The 20,954-nt window shown below is 31.9% G+C and overlaps 1 protein-coding gene across 4 annotated transcripts in view; it reads right to left on the bottom strand.

Annotated features, from left to right (window-relative positions):
* Positions 1-20,954, bottom strand: part of SUPT3H (SPT3 homolog, SAGA and STAGA complex component) — a 593,114-nt gene that overhangs the window by 170,902 nt on the left and 401,258 nt on the right. For all 4 annotated transcript variants that reach the window (XM_031968418.1, XM_031968416.1, XM_031968419.1 and 1 more), the window contains 2 exons: positions 11,378-11,464; positions 2,018-2,108 (listed from right to left, as the gene is read on the bottom strand). In XM_031968418.1, coding sequence (XP_031824278.1) covers positions 2,018-2,108; positions 11,378-11,464 — 178 coding nt within the window. The remainder of the gene's footprint in view (positions 1-2,017; positions 2,109-11,377; positions 11,465-20,954) is intronic.

The following is a 20,954-nucleotide window of genomic DNA, read 5'->3' as shown; positions in this document are numbered from 1 at the left end:
TATTAATACTAAGAAAGTGATGGTCCTCTACTTACTAAGTATCCAGGATTAAAAAAGACATTCAAAAATCTATAAGATTAAGAGTAGATGATCTTTAAGGAAGCCTTTCCAATGCTACTATCGTGTAGTTAAAAAAGAATAATTGGTAGCATTTATAGTGCACATTAATGATTAATAAAGCCCTTTCCTCATAACAACTATGTGGTGGGGAATGACAAGTAATATTCTTATTTTGTAAATAAGTAAAATGAGTATCTGAGAAGCTAAGTGAATTGCCTTAATAGTCACAAAGTTGGTTAGTGTCTGGAGTAGGATTTTATCTCTAGTTTTTTCTTAAACTGTCTGATGTTTTCTGATTTTTTTCCTTTAATATATAGGTAACAATAAATATACACAAAATCCTTGAAGGAAGGGTTGGTTATATAATCTCATCTCAATGAAAGAAAATTTGAGGCTTGATAAGTAAATAAGTAAACCTTTAAACAAGAGAATCTTGACAGTATGAAATAATCTCTGCCTTTATCCTAAAATTAGTAAACGTGGTATGGAGCAATGTGGCACAATGAAAAACATAGTAGACTTAGGAATCAGAAGCTCTGCTTCTAGTTCTAGTATCAGGAATCTGACTCTGGTCATCACAAGCTGTGTGATTGAGGGTGAGTTGATTAGGTTTTCTTACCCTCCCATTTCCTCATCATGACAAAAGGAAGCTGGTCTTAAATGCCCTTTAGGCTCTGATCTTCTCTACATGTTCCTCCAACTAAATGACCTTTAAGATTATTTTAAGCTTTAAATCTATAAATACTAAGATAACTTTTATGACTCTCATAATTAGAAACACAGATTAGATATATTCACTTTCAAATGATAAAAATTAAAAGAATCAGAGTATGTTAGATGAAAGGGACTTTAAAGATAGTTGAATCTCATCTCTACATTTTACAGATGAGGAAACTGAGACCCCAAAAAGGAAACCTAATATAGTAAAAAAAGCATAAGATTTGAAGTCCTGGACAGAATCATAATAAAGTTAGAGCAAATTCCATTTACACCAAAATGGAAAATAATGATTTTTAATTTTGTACAAAATCTGTTATTTTGATAACACATTTACTCTTTCAGTAGTTCCATAAAACCATAAAAAAGGTAGAAATGAACCTAAATGTTACATCTGAAAGTGGTCCCCAGAAACATCTAATAGTTAAGGTCACACTGGTAATAAAATAGTGGAGCCAAGGCTTAAATCCAGATTGTCAGATTCCAGATTATATTCATTTGATTCTTCATTGTTAACACAATTTTAAGTTGTTCTTTAGAATGGAATTGAGTTGATAAAAAGAACAAGTAATTAAAAAAAAATTATCTTATGTATACCTTATATAAACTTCAAAAAGCATCAAAAGAGTATAGCAGTCATATAACAGAATTAAGTGACTTTAGATTCTAATTATTTCATAAAATATGTACAATACAATTGATAATAAGTTAACAAGTATCTATTCAAATGAATTTCAAAAATTTTTACATACATGTTTTAGTTCATAGATGCCACATTAAAATTACACATACTGAGATCAATTATATTTTTAATAGACACTAATTATCTACCTCCATGAAATTGTGATATTAAGCAGTACAATTATCATTTATGGGGAGAATGGAAATATTTCCCTACTCAGAAAATATTAATTTTTAACTGCTAAGTCAGTATTTTGAAGATTCCTGAAGTACAGATTCAAAAAGAAGTATATGTTCTGTGTTAAGAATATGTATTGAGATTATATATGTGTATATACATACACAACACACATTATATTTATGGTACATCATGCACATATTAAAAATACATATGCATGAATCAAATGAGATAATGTATGAAAAGCACTTTGAAACAATAAAGAATACTCGAAATGTCAGCTATTATTATTACTTTGTGTGTATACATATATATTTACATATATATATATGTATATGTACTATATATAAGCATGCATACATAAGGAGTGTATATCATTACCTTCCAGAAGATCATCTTCCTCTATACCTTTGACAATTTTTGATTTGTAGTCTCGGAAAAACATATATTTCAGCAGTCTTTTAAGCTTTTTCTATTAAAGAAAAATAAAAGCCAATTAGAAAAGATTACACAAAGTATTATATTAATGATGATAAACTATTAAATTTAATTAAAATAATTACTACATGCTTGCTATGTGCAAGATGTTTTGTACATAAAAAAGAAAATGAAATAATATTAGCTAAATCTATTAAGATTATTAATAAATAAAATTAATGAACTGACATGCAATAATTATTTAGAATAATGTGCTTGGCTCATCATATATAATGTAATGTAATGTAAATAAAATGTAATGCAAAATAATCATTAAAATTTTACTTATTTTTAAGTGTTAATGATATGATAGTTTATTTAGAAAGTATCAAAAAATCAGCAAAGATACAATTTGAGACAATAGGTTCAACAAAGTTATAAGCCACAAAATAAGCTCCCTCAAATCAATATCATTTCCACATAGTAATAATAAAATCCAAGAGACAATATTAGAATGGGAAATCTTACACTAGATAATAACAAAATGTATAAAATATGTGGGATTCAAGCTACCAAAGCACACAAAATACTTGTATAGGTTGATCTACAAAGTACTCCTTAAAGAAATAAAAAGCAACTTAAAAAGCTGGAGGAATAGTTGGTGCTTATGGCTGGACCATATCAACATATGTAATAAAAACAATACTATCAACATTAATTTATGTTTTAATATTATACCAATCAAATTATCAAATAATTCAATGAAATCAATTAAAAATTTAAAGATCTCAAATTTTAAGGAAATAATGAAAAGAGGTAAGACTAAAGAAAGACTTTACTTCTGGCATAGATCTCAAAATATGTTATAAAGTAACAGTCATAAAAACTTTATTTTATTAGTTTAAAAAGAGAGACAGGTCAATAAAACAACTAAACAAGGGAGAATCAGAACCAATCTAACTCAGTTATCTAGTATTGGATAACTCCACCTCCCCCAACATAAATTACTAAGTAAAGAACTTGCTTTTGGATTAAAAAAAAATACTGAAACAACTAGAAAGCAAACTGGAAAAAAATTATGTTTGGCTCAACATCTTATCATATTTCACAATATATTCTAATTAGGTTGATGACCTTAATAAAATATTAAAGTTAATATTATAGAAAAAGAAACATCATATGCTATATGAAAGATCATATAGCTGTGAAAGCATAGCTATGAACAAGAAATGTATTTTTAATTAAACAAGGGACAGAGGCAATTAGAAAAAATAAAACAAATAACTTTTATTACATAAAACTGAAAAGATTCTACACAAAGAAAATTAATGTATCTAAAAGTAATGTACCTAAAAGCAAAATGGCGAAATTTGGGGGGGGGGGGAGATCCCTTTTATATCAGCTTTCTCTGAAAGGGTTTGACACATATATGTCACTACCCAAAAGAAAATTCCCAATAAATAAGAAAAGAATATGAAGAAAAGAATTGCAAACCATTAAGAACTATATTAAACAATGCTCCAAATAACTAATAAGAAAAATGCAAATCAAAATAAGGTTTCACTTTGTACTTAGAAAATCATCAAAGATAACAAAAGATGGGAATATACAATATGGGGAATTTGTGCACATAAATGTATTATTAGTGAAATTGTGAATCAGCATAACCACTTTGGAAAATAATTTGGAATTATACAAATATATTGACTAAAATGTGTGTCCTTTTTGTTCCAGAGATCCCATTTTAAGACTTATACCCTAAGCAAGTAATCTATAAGAACAAAGTCCAGAAAAACAACAAAATATTTATATTTTATTCAATATTTTTAATAATTCCTGCTGTAACTATATCTTAAAAAAGATTCTGATTAATGATACTTGGTAAGAATCAATAGACATCATCTCTGATAGTTGTCCAAAGGCCTAGTGAGAAGGGTGTGAAGTGTAATTAGATTGTTACATATTTCAAACAAGGAATCTGAGAAGGGAAGTAGCATATCATCAAAGAAATTTAAGATTGGAAAAGATGAGTTGATCTCATAGTTAGAATAAAGGGATAACCAAAGGGCCATCCATTATGTTTATTAGGTAAATAAAGAGAAATCGAGAAGGTCTCTTTCTGGTAGGCTGAATGGACTCTCTATGATAAAATAATTAGGCAAGAGGGACTGGAGATAGGAAAGCATCGATGGGTACAAGCAGCATCACTGGAGGATATATCCACACAGGGAAGAACATTGAAGTACTTTTGTACTTTTTTGCTTTAGAAGTATACTCTTTGGAAAGAAATTATTTAAATTGTCCTATTTTAGAAAAAAAAAATAGAATAAGCTATGATTCAACTCCCTAAGAAAAAATCTTCAGGGATAGATGGATTTACATGTGAATTCTACCAAACATTTAAAAAAAAATTAATTCCAATACTATGCAAACTATTTGAAAAAACAGGGAAAGGAGTCTTATGCTAAATTCATTTTATGACACAGATATGGTTGATACCTGGTCAAAATGGAGAAAGAAAATTATAGACCAAATTCCCTAATGACTATTGATGCAAAAATCTTAAATAAAATATTAGCAAAGAGATTATAGAAAGTCATCCCCAGGATAATACACCATGACTACGTAGTATTTATACCAGGAAGGCAGGGCTGGTTCAACAGTAGGAAAACTATTAACATAATTGGCTATATCAATAACCAAACTAACAAAAATCATATGATTATCTCAATAGATACAGACAAAGCATTTGATAAGATCCAACACCCATTTCTATTAAAAACACTAGAGAGTATAGGAATAAATGGACTCTGTAGCATCTATTTAAAACCATCAGCAAGAATCATATGTAATGGGGACAAACTAGAACTATTCCCAATAAGATCAGAAATGAAACAAGGTTGCCCACTATCACCATTACTATTCAAAATTGTATGAGAAATATTAGCTTTGGCTATAAGAGAAGAGAAAGAGATTAAAGGAATTAGAGTAGGTAATGAGGAAACCAAATTATCACTCTTTGCAAAGGATATGATGGTATACCTAGAGAACCCTCAAGAATCAACTAAAAAACTACTAGAAACAATTCACAACTTTAGCAAAGTTGCAGGACACAAAATAAATCCACATAAATCATCTACATTTTTATATATTACCAACAAAGTCCAGTAGCAAGAGATACAAAGAGAAATTCCATTCAAAATAACTGACAATAGTATAAAATATTTAGGAATCTATCTGTCAAGGGAAAGTTAGGAACTATATGAACACAACTACAAAACACTTTCCACACAAATAAAGTCAGATCTAATAAATTGGAAAAATATCAAGTGCTCATGGGTAGGCCAAGCGAATACAATAAAAATGACAATAATCCCTAAATTAATTTATTTTAGTGCCATACCAATCAAACTCCCAAAAAATTATTTTACAGACCTACAAAAAATAGTAACAAAGTTCATCTGGAAGAACAAAAGGTCAATAATTTCAAGGGAATTAATGAAAAAAATTGCCAATGAAGGGGGCCAAAGCACCAATCATCAAAACCATTTGATACTAAGAAATAGAGTAGTCGATCAGTGGAATAGGTTAGGTTCACAGGACAAAATAGTCAATAACTATAACAATCTAGTATTTAACAAACCGAAAGACCCCAGCTTTTGAGATAAGAACTCACTACTTGACAAAAACTGCTGGGAAAATTGGAAACTAGTATGGCACAAACAAGGCATTGACCCACACCTATCACCATACAGCATGATAAGGTCAAAATGGGTTCATGATTTAGACATAAAGAGTGATATTATAAGCAATTAGAAGAACATAAGATAGTTTACCTCTCAGATCTGTAGAGAAAGAAGGAATTTGTGACCAAAGAAGAACTGGAGATCATTTTTGATCACAAAATAGAAAATTTTGATTATATTAAGCTAAAAATTTTTTGTGCAAACAAAACTAATGCAGATAAGATTAGAAGGGAAGGAATAAATTAGGAAAACATTTTTACATTTAAAGATTCTGACAGGAAAAAATAATGATGAATGTTGGAGGGGATGTGGGAAAACTGGGACACTGATGCATTGTTGGTGGAGGTGTGAACGAATCCAACCATTCTGGAGAGCAATCTGGAATTATGCCCCAAAAGTTATCAAACTGTGCATACCCTTTGACCCGGAAGTGCTACTACTAGGAGATACTAAAGAAGGGAAAGGGACCTGTATGTGCCAAATTGTTTGTGGCTGCTCTGTTTGTAGTGGCTAGAAACTGGAAAATGAATGGATGCCCATCAATTGGAGAATAGTTGGGTAAATTGTGGTATATGAATGTTATGGAATATTATTGTTCTGTAAGAAATGACCAGCAGGATGAATACAGAGAGGCTTGGAGAAACTTACATGAACTGATGCTAAGTGAAATGAGCAGAACCAGGAGATCATTATACACTTCAACAACGATATTGTATGAAGATATAATCTGATGGAAGTAGATTTCTTTGACAAAGAGACCTAATTCAGTTTCATTTGATCAATGATGGACAGAAGCAGCTACACCCAAAGAAAGAACACTGGGAAATGAATGTAAACTGTTTGCATTTTTGTTTTTCTTCCTGGGTTATTTTTACCTTCTGAATCCAATTCTCCCTGTGCAACAAGAGAACTGTTTGGTTCTGCACACATATATTGTATCTAGGATATACTGCAACATATTCAACATATATGACTGCTTGCCATCTAGGGGAGAGGGTGGAGGGAGAGAGGGGAAAAATCGGAACAGAAGTGAGTGCAAGGGATAATGTTGTAAAAAATTACCCTGGCATTGGTTCTGTCAATAAAAAGCTATTATAATAAATAAATAAATTTTTTAAAAAGAAAACTATATATTAAAAAATAAATAAAGATTCTGACAAAGGCCTCATTTCTAAAATATATAGAGAACTAACTTAAATTTATAAGAATTCAAGCCATTCTCCAATTGATAAATGGTCAAAGGATATCAACAGACAATTTTCAGATGAAGCAACTAAAATCATTTCTAGTCATATTAAAAAGATGCTTTAAATCACTATTCATCAGACAAATGCAAATTAAAACAACTCTGAGGTGCTACTACACAACTCTCAGATTGGCTAAGATGACAGGAAAAGATAATGACCAGTGTTGAAGGGGCTATGGAAAAACTGGGATATTAATACATAGTTGGTGAAGTTGTGAATGGATCCAGCTGTTCCGGAGAGCAATTTGGAACTATGCTCAAAAAGTTATCAAACTGTGCATACTCTATGATCCAGTAAAAACCCTGGGCTTATATCCCAAAGAGATCTTTTCTGTTTGTGGCAGCCCTTTTTATAGCAGCTAGAAACTGGAAACTTGAGTGGATGCCCATCAGTTGGAGAATGGCTGAATAAATTATGGCATATGAATGTTATGGAATATTATTGTTCTGTAAGAAACGATCAACAGAATGATTTCAGAGAGGCCTGGAGAGACTTACAGGAACCGATGCTAAGTTGAAGTGAGTAGAACCAGGAAATTATTATACATAACAACAACAAGACTATACAATGATCAATTCTGATGGATGTGGCTCTCCAATAATGAGACAATACAAACCAGTTACAATTGTTCAGTGATGAAGAAAGTCATCTACATTCAGAAAGAGGAGCATGGGAACTGAATATGGACCACAACATAAGAATTTTCACTCTTCCTTGTTGCTTGCTAGCATTTTTTTCTGCTGCTGATTTTTTTTAAACTGGTTTTCTTGTGCAGCACAATAATTGTATAAATATGTATGCATATGTTGGATTTGACATATTTCTACCATGTTTAACATATAGACTACTTGCCATCTAGGGGAGGGTATAGGTGAAGGGGGACAAAATTGGAACGCAAGATTTTGCAAGGGCTAATGTTAAAGAAATAGCCATGCATATGTTTTGAAAAATAAAAAGCTTTAATAAAAAAGAAAAGGCTTTAATAATGAAAAAGACTTAAAAAAAAAAAGAAGTACATTCTGTGAGAAGGAATAAGAGAAAAAATAATACAAACTAAAACTGTGACATGACCATAGGTTGGTAATAATTTTGCTTGAAACACATTTTTTGATCTACATAGGTATAGGAAACTTATACAATATATTAAATGAACTTTCAGCCCTCTCACTTTACATATTAAATATAAAAATCCCTGAGAATAACATGCTGCTTCCTTGAATCTATTTTTTCTTGGTTATTTAGAGAATATGTCAGCCAAAAGAGATAATAAGAGTAAAAACTAGGTATCTCTGTTTATTGTAGTGGAAAATCTTTGGCTACACATATGTAACATTTCTTTGATTCAGGATGAAAACTAATGGTCTTCTTTTGGATCTATAGCACTAGTCATTGACTGACTTAGTAAAAGGCATAGTCACTTTGTTTGTGGTTTTAGAAAGCATCATCTCTGGCAGAAATCCCTTAATGGCTACAAAGGGACTTCTGTTAGCAACAGTCAATTCTAAAAAGCATAATGCTTTAGGTTTTACAAAAAGCTTGATTACATATTACCTTAAGTAACCCTTATAAAATCACTAGGGGAAGGGCAGGTATTATTATCATTCCAGTTTCCTCATGTGAGGAAACAAAGGCTTCTAGAGGTTTAAGTGATGCATTTGGCTAGTGAGTAATGCGAGAACTTAGGGTTTCATGTCCAGCATTCCTTCCATTGATTCCTGAGTAATGTTGTGGCCTCCTGCTTTATAAAAGAGATGGGGCATGGATGACATGTGGATGTGACATAAAGACGTTGCTCCTCTACTTGTGAAGAAATATATAATTCTTACAGCTCATACCATGATGGTAAAAGTTTTTAAGGTAAAAGAAGGAATGTGTGCTCTACACTTCTGGAGAACTTTCCTCACCACACAGAGCATAAAAGAAGATATTAGAAGTACCAGTATTATTAGTCTTATCTAGAATTAGTGTAACATATTGGCCTGCCTTGATTTGCATTGCTCAGATTACTTTTTGACAGTGGAAGAATATTGTTTGCTGTTATTGTTGATTCTTTTTCTGGAGGAGGGCTGTAACATCAGGAGGGTAATAATGTCATGACTTTCAAGTGAACTTGATTTAAGTGAGGCAGAACTGTGCAGTCACCAAATTCTTCTCTCCTCTGGAGCCAAAGCCCATTTAGAAATTAAGGGTAGGTAAGAATAAGGCAGAAAATGGAGCAAAGAATGGCTTCCTTTACCTAATCAAAAAAAAAAAAAAATTAATGTGGAAGAAGACCCTTAAGGGTCTGGTTAAAACGGAAACAACTGCTATTTATATTTACTCAGAATCATCAAAGCCCATATGATAACCAAATGAGACTTGGCCTGGGACCTATTTTTGGCTAATCAATAATAGCTTGAGTAATTTGGGTTTAAGATATGGTTCTTAAAAAAGAAATCTAGCTTGTAAATCCCAAGATATCTTGTGAGGTTACACAGATCACATAGGGAAGGAGGGAGAGAAGGGGGAAGGAAGGGAGAAAGGGAGTGAGAGAGGAAGGAAGGGACAGAGGAAAGGAGTGAGGAAGGAGGGAAAGAAGGAGGGAGGAAGGGAGGAAGGGGCTGTACTGTCCAACTAGTCCTGGTCAGTTGGGCAGCCACTACTACTCAGAGATTGCTATTTGACCTTTTGTTTTCTAAGATGTTTTCAATGATGCTTTGAAAGATGACCATGAGATCAGGAAAGTAATGTCATGACATGCAAATGAATTGGGCAGTAGAAAACACTGTCTACTTCTCCATGTAAATTATACTGACCTTAAAAGACCTTAAAAAAATATTTAATGCCATGAGTAAATTTGTATTCTGACAGCAACTAAATCTGATGTTAAGAAATTTACCATGATTGTAAAGATAATTTATGTAATGTAATTTAATATAATGAAAAGTCAGAAAAGGAATTTGATAAGGAATATTTCTGTATTAATAAATCTTGAAATTATATGTTTGTTTATTATAAGGTTGTACACAGGATTCTGGATACTCTTCCTTCATGATATAAATAGTGGTCATTTAGAGAGAGGCTAGTGAAACAATGTAATGGAGAAAGAATGATAACTGTGCAGTCAAGAGAGATCTGAATCTGAATCTTATCTAGCATTTTTTAGCTATGAGGCCATAAGCAAATCACTTAACATCTCTGAAAGTTAGTTTCCTGATTGGTAAGAAGCAGAAATTGTGCTTGTAAAATTCTAACTTGTAGGGTTGTTATAAAGAAGCAGAATGCCTTGCACATACATGTTTAATAAACTGAACCTTAAATGCCATGTAAATAAATGTGAGATTAACATTACTATTACTATTAAATAGAAAGAATTAAAAGCTTTTTTTTTTCTGATTTGAAAATTTCCTTATTGAGTATAAGTAAACCTGGTGATATAACCCAAGTGAATGAATCTGGTTAAATATAACAAAGGCCAATCCCAAATTATGACCTCCAAGATCTCTTGCAGTTCTGACATGTGACTTGACATTATAAGACAGAAGCACTTCTTGTTTGAGATCAGGTGGAGGAAAACTCATAAACACCCTATCAACCAACTGTCCCTTCCCTATCTAGACTCACATTTTACTACTTTACAGAATGGTGTCTTCATTCTATTGAGACAAGGCATTTTCTAGATGCTTTCTAGATATGCCCCATTTATAACTACAAAAGGTTTTCTCTCCTCTCTTCTATTAATCCTAAACATATACTTTTTTTTTTTTTTAAAGGCTTAGCTCCTTTCATATGTTTTTCAACTAACCTTACATCCTTTGGTTTTATACTGATCAGAGAGCTTATAGCCAAACTTACACATAGAATAAGTAACACCACCAAGAATCCAGTCAAGATACTTACACTGTAAATTCAGTGTTCTATATAGTACATCACATCACCAAAAATGATATTGTAGACATCTGAGACTTCAAAATACTAACCACTAATTATTTGCTTTTCACAGTTTTTTGACAGTGTATTAATACCAGAGCAATGCAATTTTGTGTCATAACAAATCATGGTAAGAGGGTCAGTAACAATGATGATGATGATGATGATATAATGAAAAAAATTGTTCTTATAACTAGTGATAATATGGTCATTGAGAATTGCCTAAGAAGTACTGAGCTAGTTTTGAGTAAACATTCGTTTAAAAGAAAAATGAGTAAATAATTAAAACTCAATTCAGCTTTTAGAGAAGTGTTCATGAAAGAAAAAGCAGGCAATTAACAACAAAAGCATTTTGTATTACAGGTATAAGAAAACCTAGATCATTTTGTTTGTCATTGGTAACTTCCACTTGGAAGGAATACCTTGTCTTTGCGCATCAAAAAAAGAAGATCTTCAGCAGAAATCACTCTGGCTCCACGGAGCTGTGAAACTTCAGCTGCTTGCTGCAACTAAAAACAAGAGGAAAATATGAAATCCACTTCTACAATATGTGATTTATTTATTAAGTTAAGATAAAATTAAAGGTAAATATAAAGCAGTCATGATGTCTCAGGAAAGACAAATTCTAACTTCAAAATGTACCAAGAATGAAAAATCTTTGGGGATATTCAGCAAATACATTTTAGTATTTAAAAGTCAAATATCCTAGGTTTTAGGATGCCAAAAAATGCAATTAGATTAAACTTATGTGCACACCTGCAACATGATACAATAAACAGAAATCTTTGATTTCTTTCAAGCAAAAAAACTCTTGACGCTCAGCTTCCCGAATTGCATTAATGCACCTGAAAATAATTTTATGAAATTTTATCCTTCCTACCCATATGAGCAATGGTTTCACTCAGTATCACTCGTTGAATAAGTATATTATTAATCTAAGCTCCCATGCTGGTATGACTTGAAATAGGCCTATTCAGAAGTTAAAAAGATCAACAAAAACAGTAGCTGTTTCTAATATCCAAAGGAAAAAAAGTACTTTTAGCTTTGGCAAGTCTTCAGTAGGCAAAGGATTCAGTCCATAAATCATAATACTGGACTGCATTAATTTTTTTCCACACTAATCACACGCACACAAAAAGTTAACTGTATCTGGAATGCACAACACAAAACATACTGCATAAAAAGTTACAGATTCCTCCCACCCCCAAATGCTCACTTGGGCCTTTCCTGCTACAGAGACTAGAGAGTTTTCAGGAATTCAGAAGTACTAGAAATATAATCTTACTTGAAACTGACCTGGAAAATATAAGAATGTGAAAAATGATAGTTCTATTTTTCTGGCAAAGGCAAAATCAGTTTCTTATTCTGATTAGTTTGAGGGAAAATAAAATGCTTGTACTTCCATCTGAAAAAAATCAAGATGCTGGAGAAAAAGCTACAAAAATGCATCTGTAATTTCTTCCAAATTTGATCATACCGTGCTGATTGTACCAAACCCACTCTATCCAATCTGAAATTACTGTAAAAATATTTATATTCAAAAGCTATCCCTGAATGCATCTCTTTCTGAAAGTAATACATCTAACACACACACTCAACAATATCCTGATGAAAAGTTCTTTAAAAGAGAGTACAATGTTTTTGGTTATCTTGCCATTTGTATAAGACCAAATAAAATATCTCTGATGAACAAACACAATTCCACAAGCATTTAAGTTATTTTTCCAACTCGGTCTCACACTTCTTCCATGTATACAAATTACAAAACAGATTAAGCTCTCAGGGTGTCAGCAACAGCACTCACTTTCCTGGCTACTGTGGCTGGCATAAAAACATGATTCTATCTATAAATATATACAAATTTATTTTTAAACCATTAATTATTTAAAGAGAAATCTTGAAAGAAAGGTTTAAAAAATGTGTGGAAAGTACAACAAAGAAACAGACACACACAGAGAGATGAATGAAAATTTTGAACAAGGAAGATTTATTTTTTATATGATAATATAATTATAAATATATAACATTTATGTATAAATTTAATAATAAACATATTATAATAACAAATTTATTTATTTTTTAAAGACTGCAAAAAGTAGAAAAATTGCTTTTAAGTACACAATGTTTTTGAAAAAAAATTTTCTATTCCTATCCACAATTCATGCAATCAGTTTAGAAAGGAATATAAGTTATATGTTAATCTTTTTGGCCACACAGAGGATCCCAGGAGATAAAAATGTCAAGAAACATTTCCTGATATAGGGCAATGTTCTGAAAATTGTAAAGCACTATATAAATGAAGTGCCATCCTTGCTGTTAAGAAAGCATTTAATTAGATGACCCAAAATAGCTTCTCAAAATTTAAAACATCATTTCCCACTATTGATATTTAAATTTTTGTATTTCACAACACCATGACTGGTAGGATCTATTATATCACCATTCAATATTCATTTAATAAATATCACCTTCCTTGTGTGGATTTCTGTGCTAGTTCTCAGAATATATTCAAAGTTCAGCTAATCTTCGCTATAAGAGTTTTCAGTCTAGCAGGGACATAAAATAAAAACACAAATAAGTATAAGTATAAATGACTACCTATATGTGTATGTAGTATGTGACTTACCTTTGAATCCATGAGACTATATGACTAACATTGTATGACTACAAAATTTATGACTGTAATAAGACTATGATAACTATATCTATGATAAGCAAACTAGAAAAGAATAAAACAAATATTAGGTGAGATTGCAGGCCATTCATGATCCAAAAGTAAGGAGGCTGGGGGTGAATATTGAGGGAGGCTTCCTGCAGGACATGGCCTTGACTTGGACTTTAAAGAAAGGACAGCTAATGAGAAGGGAGACAGAGAACACTGGGAACAAAGGGAAGAAAGTATGGAGATGCTCTGCATGTACAGGGAACCTCATAGTTTGACTGAGATGTAGAGTGCTGAGAGGTCACTAACATTAGATAAGGCTGAAAAGGATGAATGACTAGATTTCAGAAAGCTTTGAATCTTGGGCAAAGGAGTTTGAACTTTATTTAGTAGGCAATGGAGAGTCACTGAAAGTTTTTGAGCAGAGGAATGACATAAATGACATGATCAGCATGGGGATGATGGTTATTAATAAACCAACACAAAAACAATAGCTTTCAAATGTTTTTATGCATTTCTATGAGATAGGAGCTGAATATGTGATTTCATATCCACTCTTCCTCAAAACCAGCACATCCAATAAGGATGGATTTATTCTTTATATGTGCAATTGTATCCCAAGAACCCAGCATAATGTCTGGCTAGCTGGTTTAGGAAATACCCTCTATCAATGAAGAACAGCACTTAAACTTTATAATCTTAAAGAATGCCTAAAGCACTATGGGTTTAAGTGATTTTACCAGAATCACAAAACCAGTGTGTGTTAGAGAGAGAGTCAGGACTTGAATCAAAGTCCTTCCTGGCTTCAAGACTGACTATCAGTCCCATCATCATCACCAATATCATCATCATTATTATCATAAACATCACCACTCATTATCATCATTACTAGAATTTATTTATATAGTGTTTTAAAGTTTTGCAAGCACTTTACACTTGCTATTTCAGTAAAACGTCACGGAAACCTGGGAGGTAGGCACTATTAATTATCCCCAAGTAATGCATCATTAAGTGACTTGTCCAGAAACACACAACTGGCAAATGTGAAGTGTGAAGATTGCATATTTTAAAATCAGCAGGAGTCCGGAGTTCAGGTTAGGGGAAAATCGTCAGTCTTTATTCTCAGTGAAGAAGGATCGGAGGCGGAAGAGAATCGGCGATAGCAATGTGTGCAGCTGAGTCAAGAAGCTAGCTAGATCACCAGCCACACGACCAGCAGCCAGGAGAATAGACTCAGGCCCCATCTCTCCCAGCTTCTCTTCCTGTTCCTCTCTCTGCTTCCACCCACCAAAATCGTCATTTCTTGTACAACACATCAGGACTTGCACAGAGAGTGGGCAGGGACCATTCTTTAGCCAATCATGTATATTAATAGAGTATAGTCCAATTACTATTTAGCCTCATGTACTTGGGACTTTAAGTGCATCAACTCAAACCTCAGCCCATTACAGTGAAGGATTGGAACTAAGATCTTCTTAACTCTAAGGCCAGCTCTTTCCCAATTCTGTCACCTAACCTATATGTATTTATGTCTATGAATTATATATTAATACAGGCATCAGCAATACAGGTCAGAAATACTGCATCAGGATTACTAGCAAAACTGCACAGTAGTTTGTTTTGATACCTTCAGTCATAATTCATGGTTCAACAAGAAGTTAAGGTTTAAAATTTTTTCCTTTAAAATCTTATGAAAAAGATATAATGAATATTATTCTTCTCATTTTACATTGAGAAAAATAAGGATCAGGGAGGATAAATAATCACATAACTACTAAGTGTTAAAAACAAGATAATAATAATAATCAACTTTTCATAGCACATTAAAATTTACAAAATGCATTATATATGTTATCTCATTTAGTCCTCACAACAACATCAGGCGAGTGATATTATTATCATCATTTTAAAATGAGGTAACTTTATCTTAGAAAGGCAAAATGATTTTCTCAAGTGTAATTCTCACTCTGGTTTGCTGACTCCAAATCTAGTGTTCCTTCTTTTAGACCACGGGCTCTGTTTTATGAGAACCATTCTGAAACCATTCCAAAGTTACAACCCCTGCATCTCACATAGCTCTTTCTCATCCCATTCCTACCCTAGGCAATATGCCCAGCATTCTAGAATAACCTCCTCTAGTCTATTGCAATTTATTGCAATACAACTATTACAATTTAATTATCTAATTGATTAAAGTCATTCATACTAAAGCAGGACCAGCAAAGAAACTCATCTTTCCAGGGATTATTTACATTTTTTTTTAACAAGAGATTTACTGTATGTCCTTCACTTACTCTAGGTTACTGCCCTCAAAGCCCTCTGTTGCTCTACTACCACATTAAAAAGGCAGCTTGGCATCCATCTTTTGAAAAGTTGTCAATCCTTGTATAAATGCATTTGATGTGGGGAAAAAAAAAGCATTATAAACTTAAAACAAATGTCCTGCGAATAGATGGTACAAAGGATGGAGGATAATACAAATCAGGAAGAACTAAGTTCAAATCTAGCCTCAGACTCTGGGCAATTCACTTCAACCGTATTTGTTTCAATTTTCTCATTTGTAAAATGAGGATCATAATAGCACCTACTTTCAGATGACTATGAAGTGCCTATCACAGGGTCTGGTTAATTGCTATCATTATTTTTATTATTATTGTTAATTCATTGATGCTAAATAAGACTGTTGAAAACAGTGTTCTGAGAATTATTTACTGTCAAGATTCATATCCTGAAAATAGGAGATTGGAAGTAGAGGTCCTAAAATAATAGCCAATAGAGCAAGGTGAATATTTCTATAAATAATTAATGAAGAATTAGAGCATTTTATCACAAAAGAAAGTAGTATATATTATAATTGTATTAAAAAGCTAATAAGCAATGACTAGGGAAAATGATATTTTAAGCTTAATCACTAGTTTAGTGACTTTATGAAGTTAACATTCTTGGCTAGATGGATTAAACTATGTTTAATAGTAACCTTACAGTAATTCTTTTAGCAACTTTAACAAATTATAGATTCAGTAAAGAAGTATTTATTCCACAGTGATTGCAATCCACTTTGTTGAATTCAGCTTTTGCTTAATAATTTTTCCATTGTTTTCAAAATAAACAAATGGCAATACCCACATTTTAGTAAATGTTTCGCTAAAGGCTAAGACAAATGTTCACTAACAAACACAAAAATCCCAATTCTTCAAGCATATTTAAAAATCTTTATTTTGGGGTTGTGAGCTAAAGGACACACACACACACACACACACACACACACACGTCCAAATAATCCTGGAGAGTCTCTGAAACACTTTCAGAAGGTTTACAAATTCAAAAAAAAGTTTGAGAATGGTTGCTTTAAATCATCTAGTATAGGATGAACATCATGATAAAGATAGCTAGAAAGGAATTTGTCACAATCAACTGTTCATTAGTTTCCTACTCACCCCAAAAGTACCATCCACGTTGAGGCAGAAGTTTGAGAAATATTTTGCCAAGAGAGCATTTGCTAGGAGAAAAGAACCCATGGGGAGAGGTAAAAGCAAGCAAAGTTATGCCTTTCCTGATTAAGTAGGGACTAAATAGAAGTTTTAGTACGATTTTTAAGTCCCTATGTTAGTCCAGAATATGACCCAGTAACCAGTTTGTTGTTGTTTGCCCTTCATTTTCTAAGAGGATCTTGATATCAGGGAGATGATGTCATGACATGCAAGTTAACTGGATTAAGTTAGGGAAGGCTGTGCAAAATCACCAGCCTCACTTCCCCCCTCCAATATGGGTCCAGAGGCCAGATATAGTTCAGGATGACTGGAGAGGGCTCTGGATACAGAGGGAGACCTCGCCTTTTTAAACTAAGCTCTTCAACAGGTCTAATCAGGAGTCATTATGGCATAGGATATTGAACTTACGCTAAGGTCTGGGTTCAAAATTTCCTCTCCTTCAATGACTGGGTAGTCATAATATTTTTAAGATTTACTTTTCTGTGAGGAAGGTAGCACTAGTACATTCCATGTTTTGCAGATGAAGAAAGCAATGCTCAGAGTTATAAAATGAAATATTCATGGCCATGACCAATAAATTCTTTAATATACCAAAGAGTTATTCTATTTTAGTAGCTCACTGACAGAGTAGTATAACATGCCTAAAATCTAGAGTCTTCAAAAATCTGGGAAAAAAAAAAAAAGAAATCCAGACATATCATCCCAACAAAAATTAAGAAAAACTTCTCTGCAAGGAAAGAAATAACTATTTTATAAAATAATAACTCAGACTTGAAAGAAGTGGCATATCCATATAATCCAAGTCTACTGAGTTCATTTTAATTATAATTTTCTAAAAAATTGACTGGGACTGAGACTATAAATAGAATGCAGATGTTGTTAAAAGAACATAATGAATAGAAAACTGTCCCAGGAACCAGAGGACTTGGTTTCTCCTTTTAACTTGGGCACAAACTATGTAATTTTGAATATGTCACAATCACAACAACCTTCAGATAAAAATAATTATTTTTTTCAAATTTTAATTTCTAAAATTTTATTATTTAAAGTTTTTAAAAATTACATTCTAAATTCCCTCCCTCATTCCCATTAGCCCTCCTAACCACTGAGAAGGCATGCAATATGATACTTATTATACATATGAAATCATATAAAACATATTTCCATATTAAAACTGTTGCAAAAAAAAGAAAAATAAAGACAGTGAAAAAATTATACTACATTTCTCTGGAGGTGAACAGAATTTTTGATTATTATTAGTCCTTTGGAATTGTCACAGATCATTATATTAGTCAGAATAGCTAAATCTTTCACAATTTATCATCATTACAATATTGTTTTTACTGTATAGATTGTTCTGCTGGTTCTGCTCTCTTCACTCTACCTCTGTTCATATAAGTCTTCCCAGGTTTTTCTGAAACCATTTTCTTTGTCATTTCTTATAGCACAATAGTATTCTATCACAATTATATGCCACTTGAGATATGATGATTTAAAAAAGAAATCATAAAAAACTAAAGGATAATGAATTTTTATATATTTTCTTTTGTAATTTTTAAATTTTAAGCTTAAATAGAAAATAAGGAAAAAAATATTGCTAGATAGACAGCAGACCATAAGAGAGGATTCAATATAAAACAATAAATGTGCATTTCAAGAAACCTATATAAATAAATACTACACATCATTTTCAAAGCTACCTAGCTTTTCTTTATTTCCTTGGTTTTCATTTGTTCTCACTTACTAGGCATTGTTTTACTTTATTTTTCCCCCGCCTTCCCTCTCGCCACCCCTAAAGAGGACTATAACTATGCATATGTATAAAAATGTAAAAAATACACATATACATATATTTATATATGCATTCACACATATACAAACATATACACACACATACATATATAATATATACATGTACATATATATCTATAAACTTATACTCATAGATATATGTGCAAGACAATACTACGCTTATTTCTATTTGTCATCTATTTTGCTGAAAGTGGATAGCATCTTTCTTCCTTCATAAGTCCAAGTCTTTCCATGTTTTTCTAAATCAACCAGATCATCATTTTCTACACCACTGTACATATTCCAACACATTCACATATTATCTAAGAGATTGTCTATGAAAATTTCCCCCCAAGATCTCTGCATTCCCCTTCTATTCTTGACTACATAGGTTTTATTTATTCAAGAAAAATGTTTATTTAAAATAATTGAAATTCTTTTTATACTTCAACAATGCTCTCATTTTGACTTTTATATCTTTCAAATGAAGATAAGTTCTTAACCAACTATGACTTTGATGAAATTTTAGAACAGATAAAATTATATAACATAGAAATCAAAGTTTTGTAAAACAAAACAGCTATGCCGAGAATGTGAAAGAAAAGAAAGAGTAGAAGAAGGGAGGGAAAATGTTTATGTTAAACATTTATGATAAAAGTTAAATATATAAAACCTTTTAGGAACTGACACTTGTTTATTCAAGTTAAGAGCCATTCTCTAGTGGCCAAAATAATTAACCATGTAAAAATATTCAAAATTTCTAGTGATTAAGAGAAAATAAATTAAAACTAAGATTCTATTACTCATCAAAGTGATATAGATAATAAAACTTGATACTAGTATACCAGCAGTATGCATAATGAGTGTGCCAATATACTATTAGTGGAACTATGATTTGGGTTTTGTAAAGCAATGTGTAATCATAAAACAGTAGTTACAAAAATAGTTACACTCTTGAACACAATGGTCTGACTACTTGGAATACAACCTAATCCAAGTATTAGTATTAGTAATGGTATTAAAAAGCATTAAATAGTACTAATAGAATTAAAAGGAATACAGTTTTAAAAACCCTCCAATTCCTGTTTCTTCCACCCCCAACCCCACAAATGAGAGATATCCAATGATTTGAGTAATGACGGAATAAATTATGATATATGAATGAAATGGAAAATTATTGGGCCATATGGAAAAATATGAAGACTTCAAGATATATAGGAAAATCTACATTATGATGCCAAATGAAGAAAACAATACCAAAAAAAAACCTTTACTATATAATTAACAACTATATAATTAAAGATAATAATAACAGCAACAAATGCATGTTAAATACACAGGAAAAAGAAGTTCAAAGGGGGTTATGGAAACAAGCAGGAGGATTTAACCATGTTAAATGCAATATGCTCATTTTGTTTTAGGTTCAAAAATTAGTAAATAACCGAAGTGTACAGACACATAGATGATTATAGGATCAAAGGATCATGGATTCAGAGTAGTAGGTAAACTCAGAGGCCATTGAATCCAACTTACTCATTTTTACAGATGAAAAAACAGAGGTACAGAAAGGTTCAATGGCTTTTTCTGGATCATAAAGTTCATATGAGTCTGAAGTGATCTTCCTAACTCCAAGTACAGTTCCTCAACCTCTTCACCAACTTGCCTCTTTATCATTTACAATTTTTTGTTCATTTTTACATGCTTTTGTTTATAATTAAAACACATGTACTTGTCTAAGGAAATTAAAATTTATAAAAAAGTAATACATCATATAAGCTGATACTTCTGAAATGCTGTAAGGATTATGAAATGAATGAATAAATAAGAATGGACTTAAAGTGCAGAGAAAGAAGAAAATATTTTTTAATCTGTCAGAATGATTAAAACAGTATTTTTCAAAGGACTTTGTGCAATTTCCATCTCTGCTGAAACATTTAAAATAGGATTGTTTAAGATGATACAGCTTTGAGGCTGCCTGAAGGCAAGAAACCTGGGTCATACAATTTGTGAAGGTTTTATGACTTTTTGATCATATACCTGTTGGTCATACTTAAA

Source organism: Sarcophilus harrisii, chromosome 4 (assembly GCF_902635505.1).
Source record: "Sarcophilus harrisii chromosome 4, mSarHar1.11, whole genome shotgun sequence".
NCBI classification, from domain to species: Eukaryota; Metazoa; Chordata; class Mammalia; order Dasyuromorphia; family Dasyuridae; genus Sarcophilus; species Sarcophilus harrisii.
Note: the sequence above shows the minus strand (reverse complement) of the source record. Positions and strands in the feature narration are given on the sequence as shown.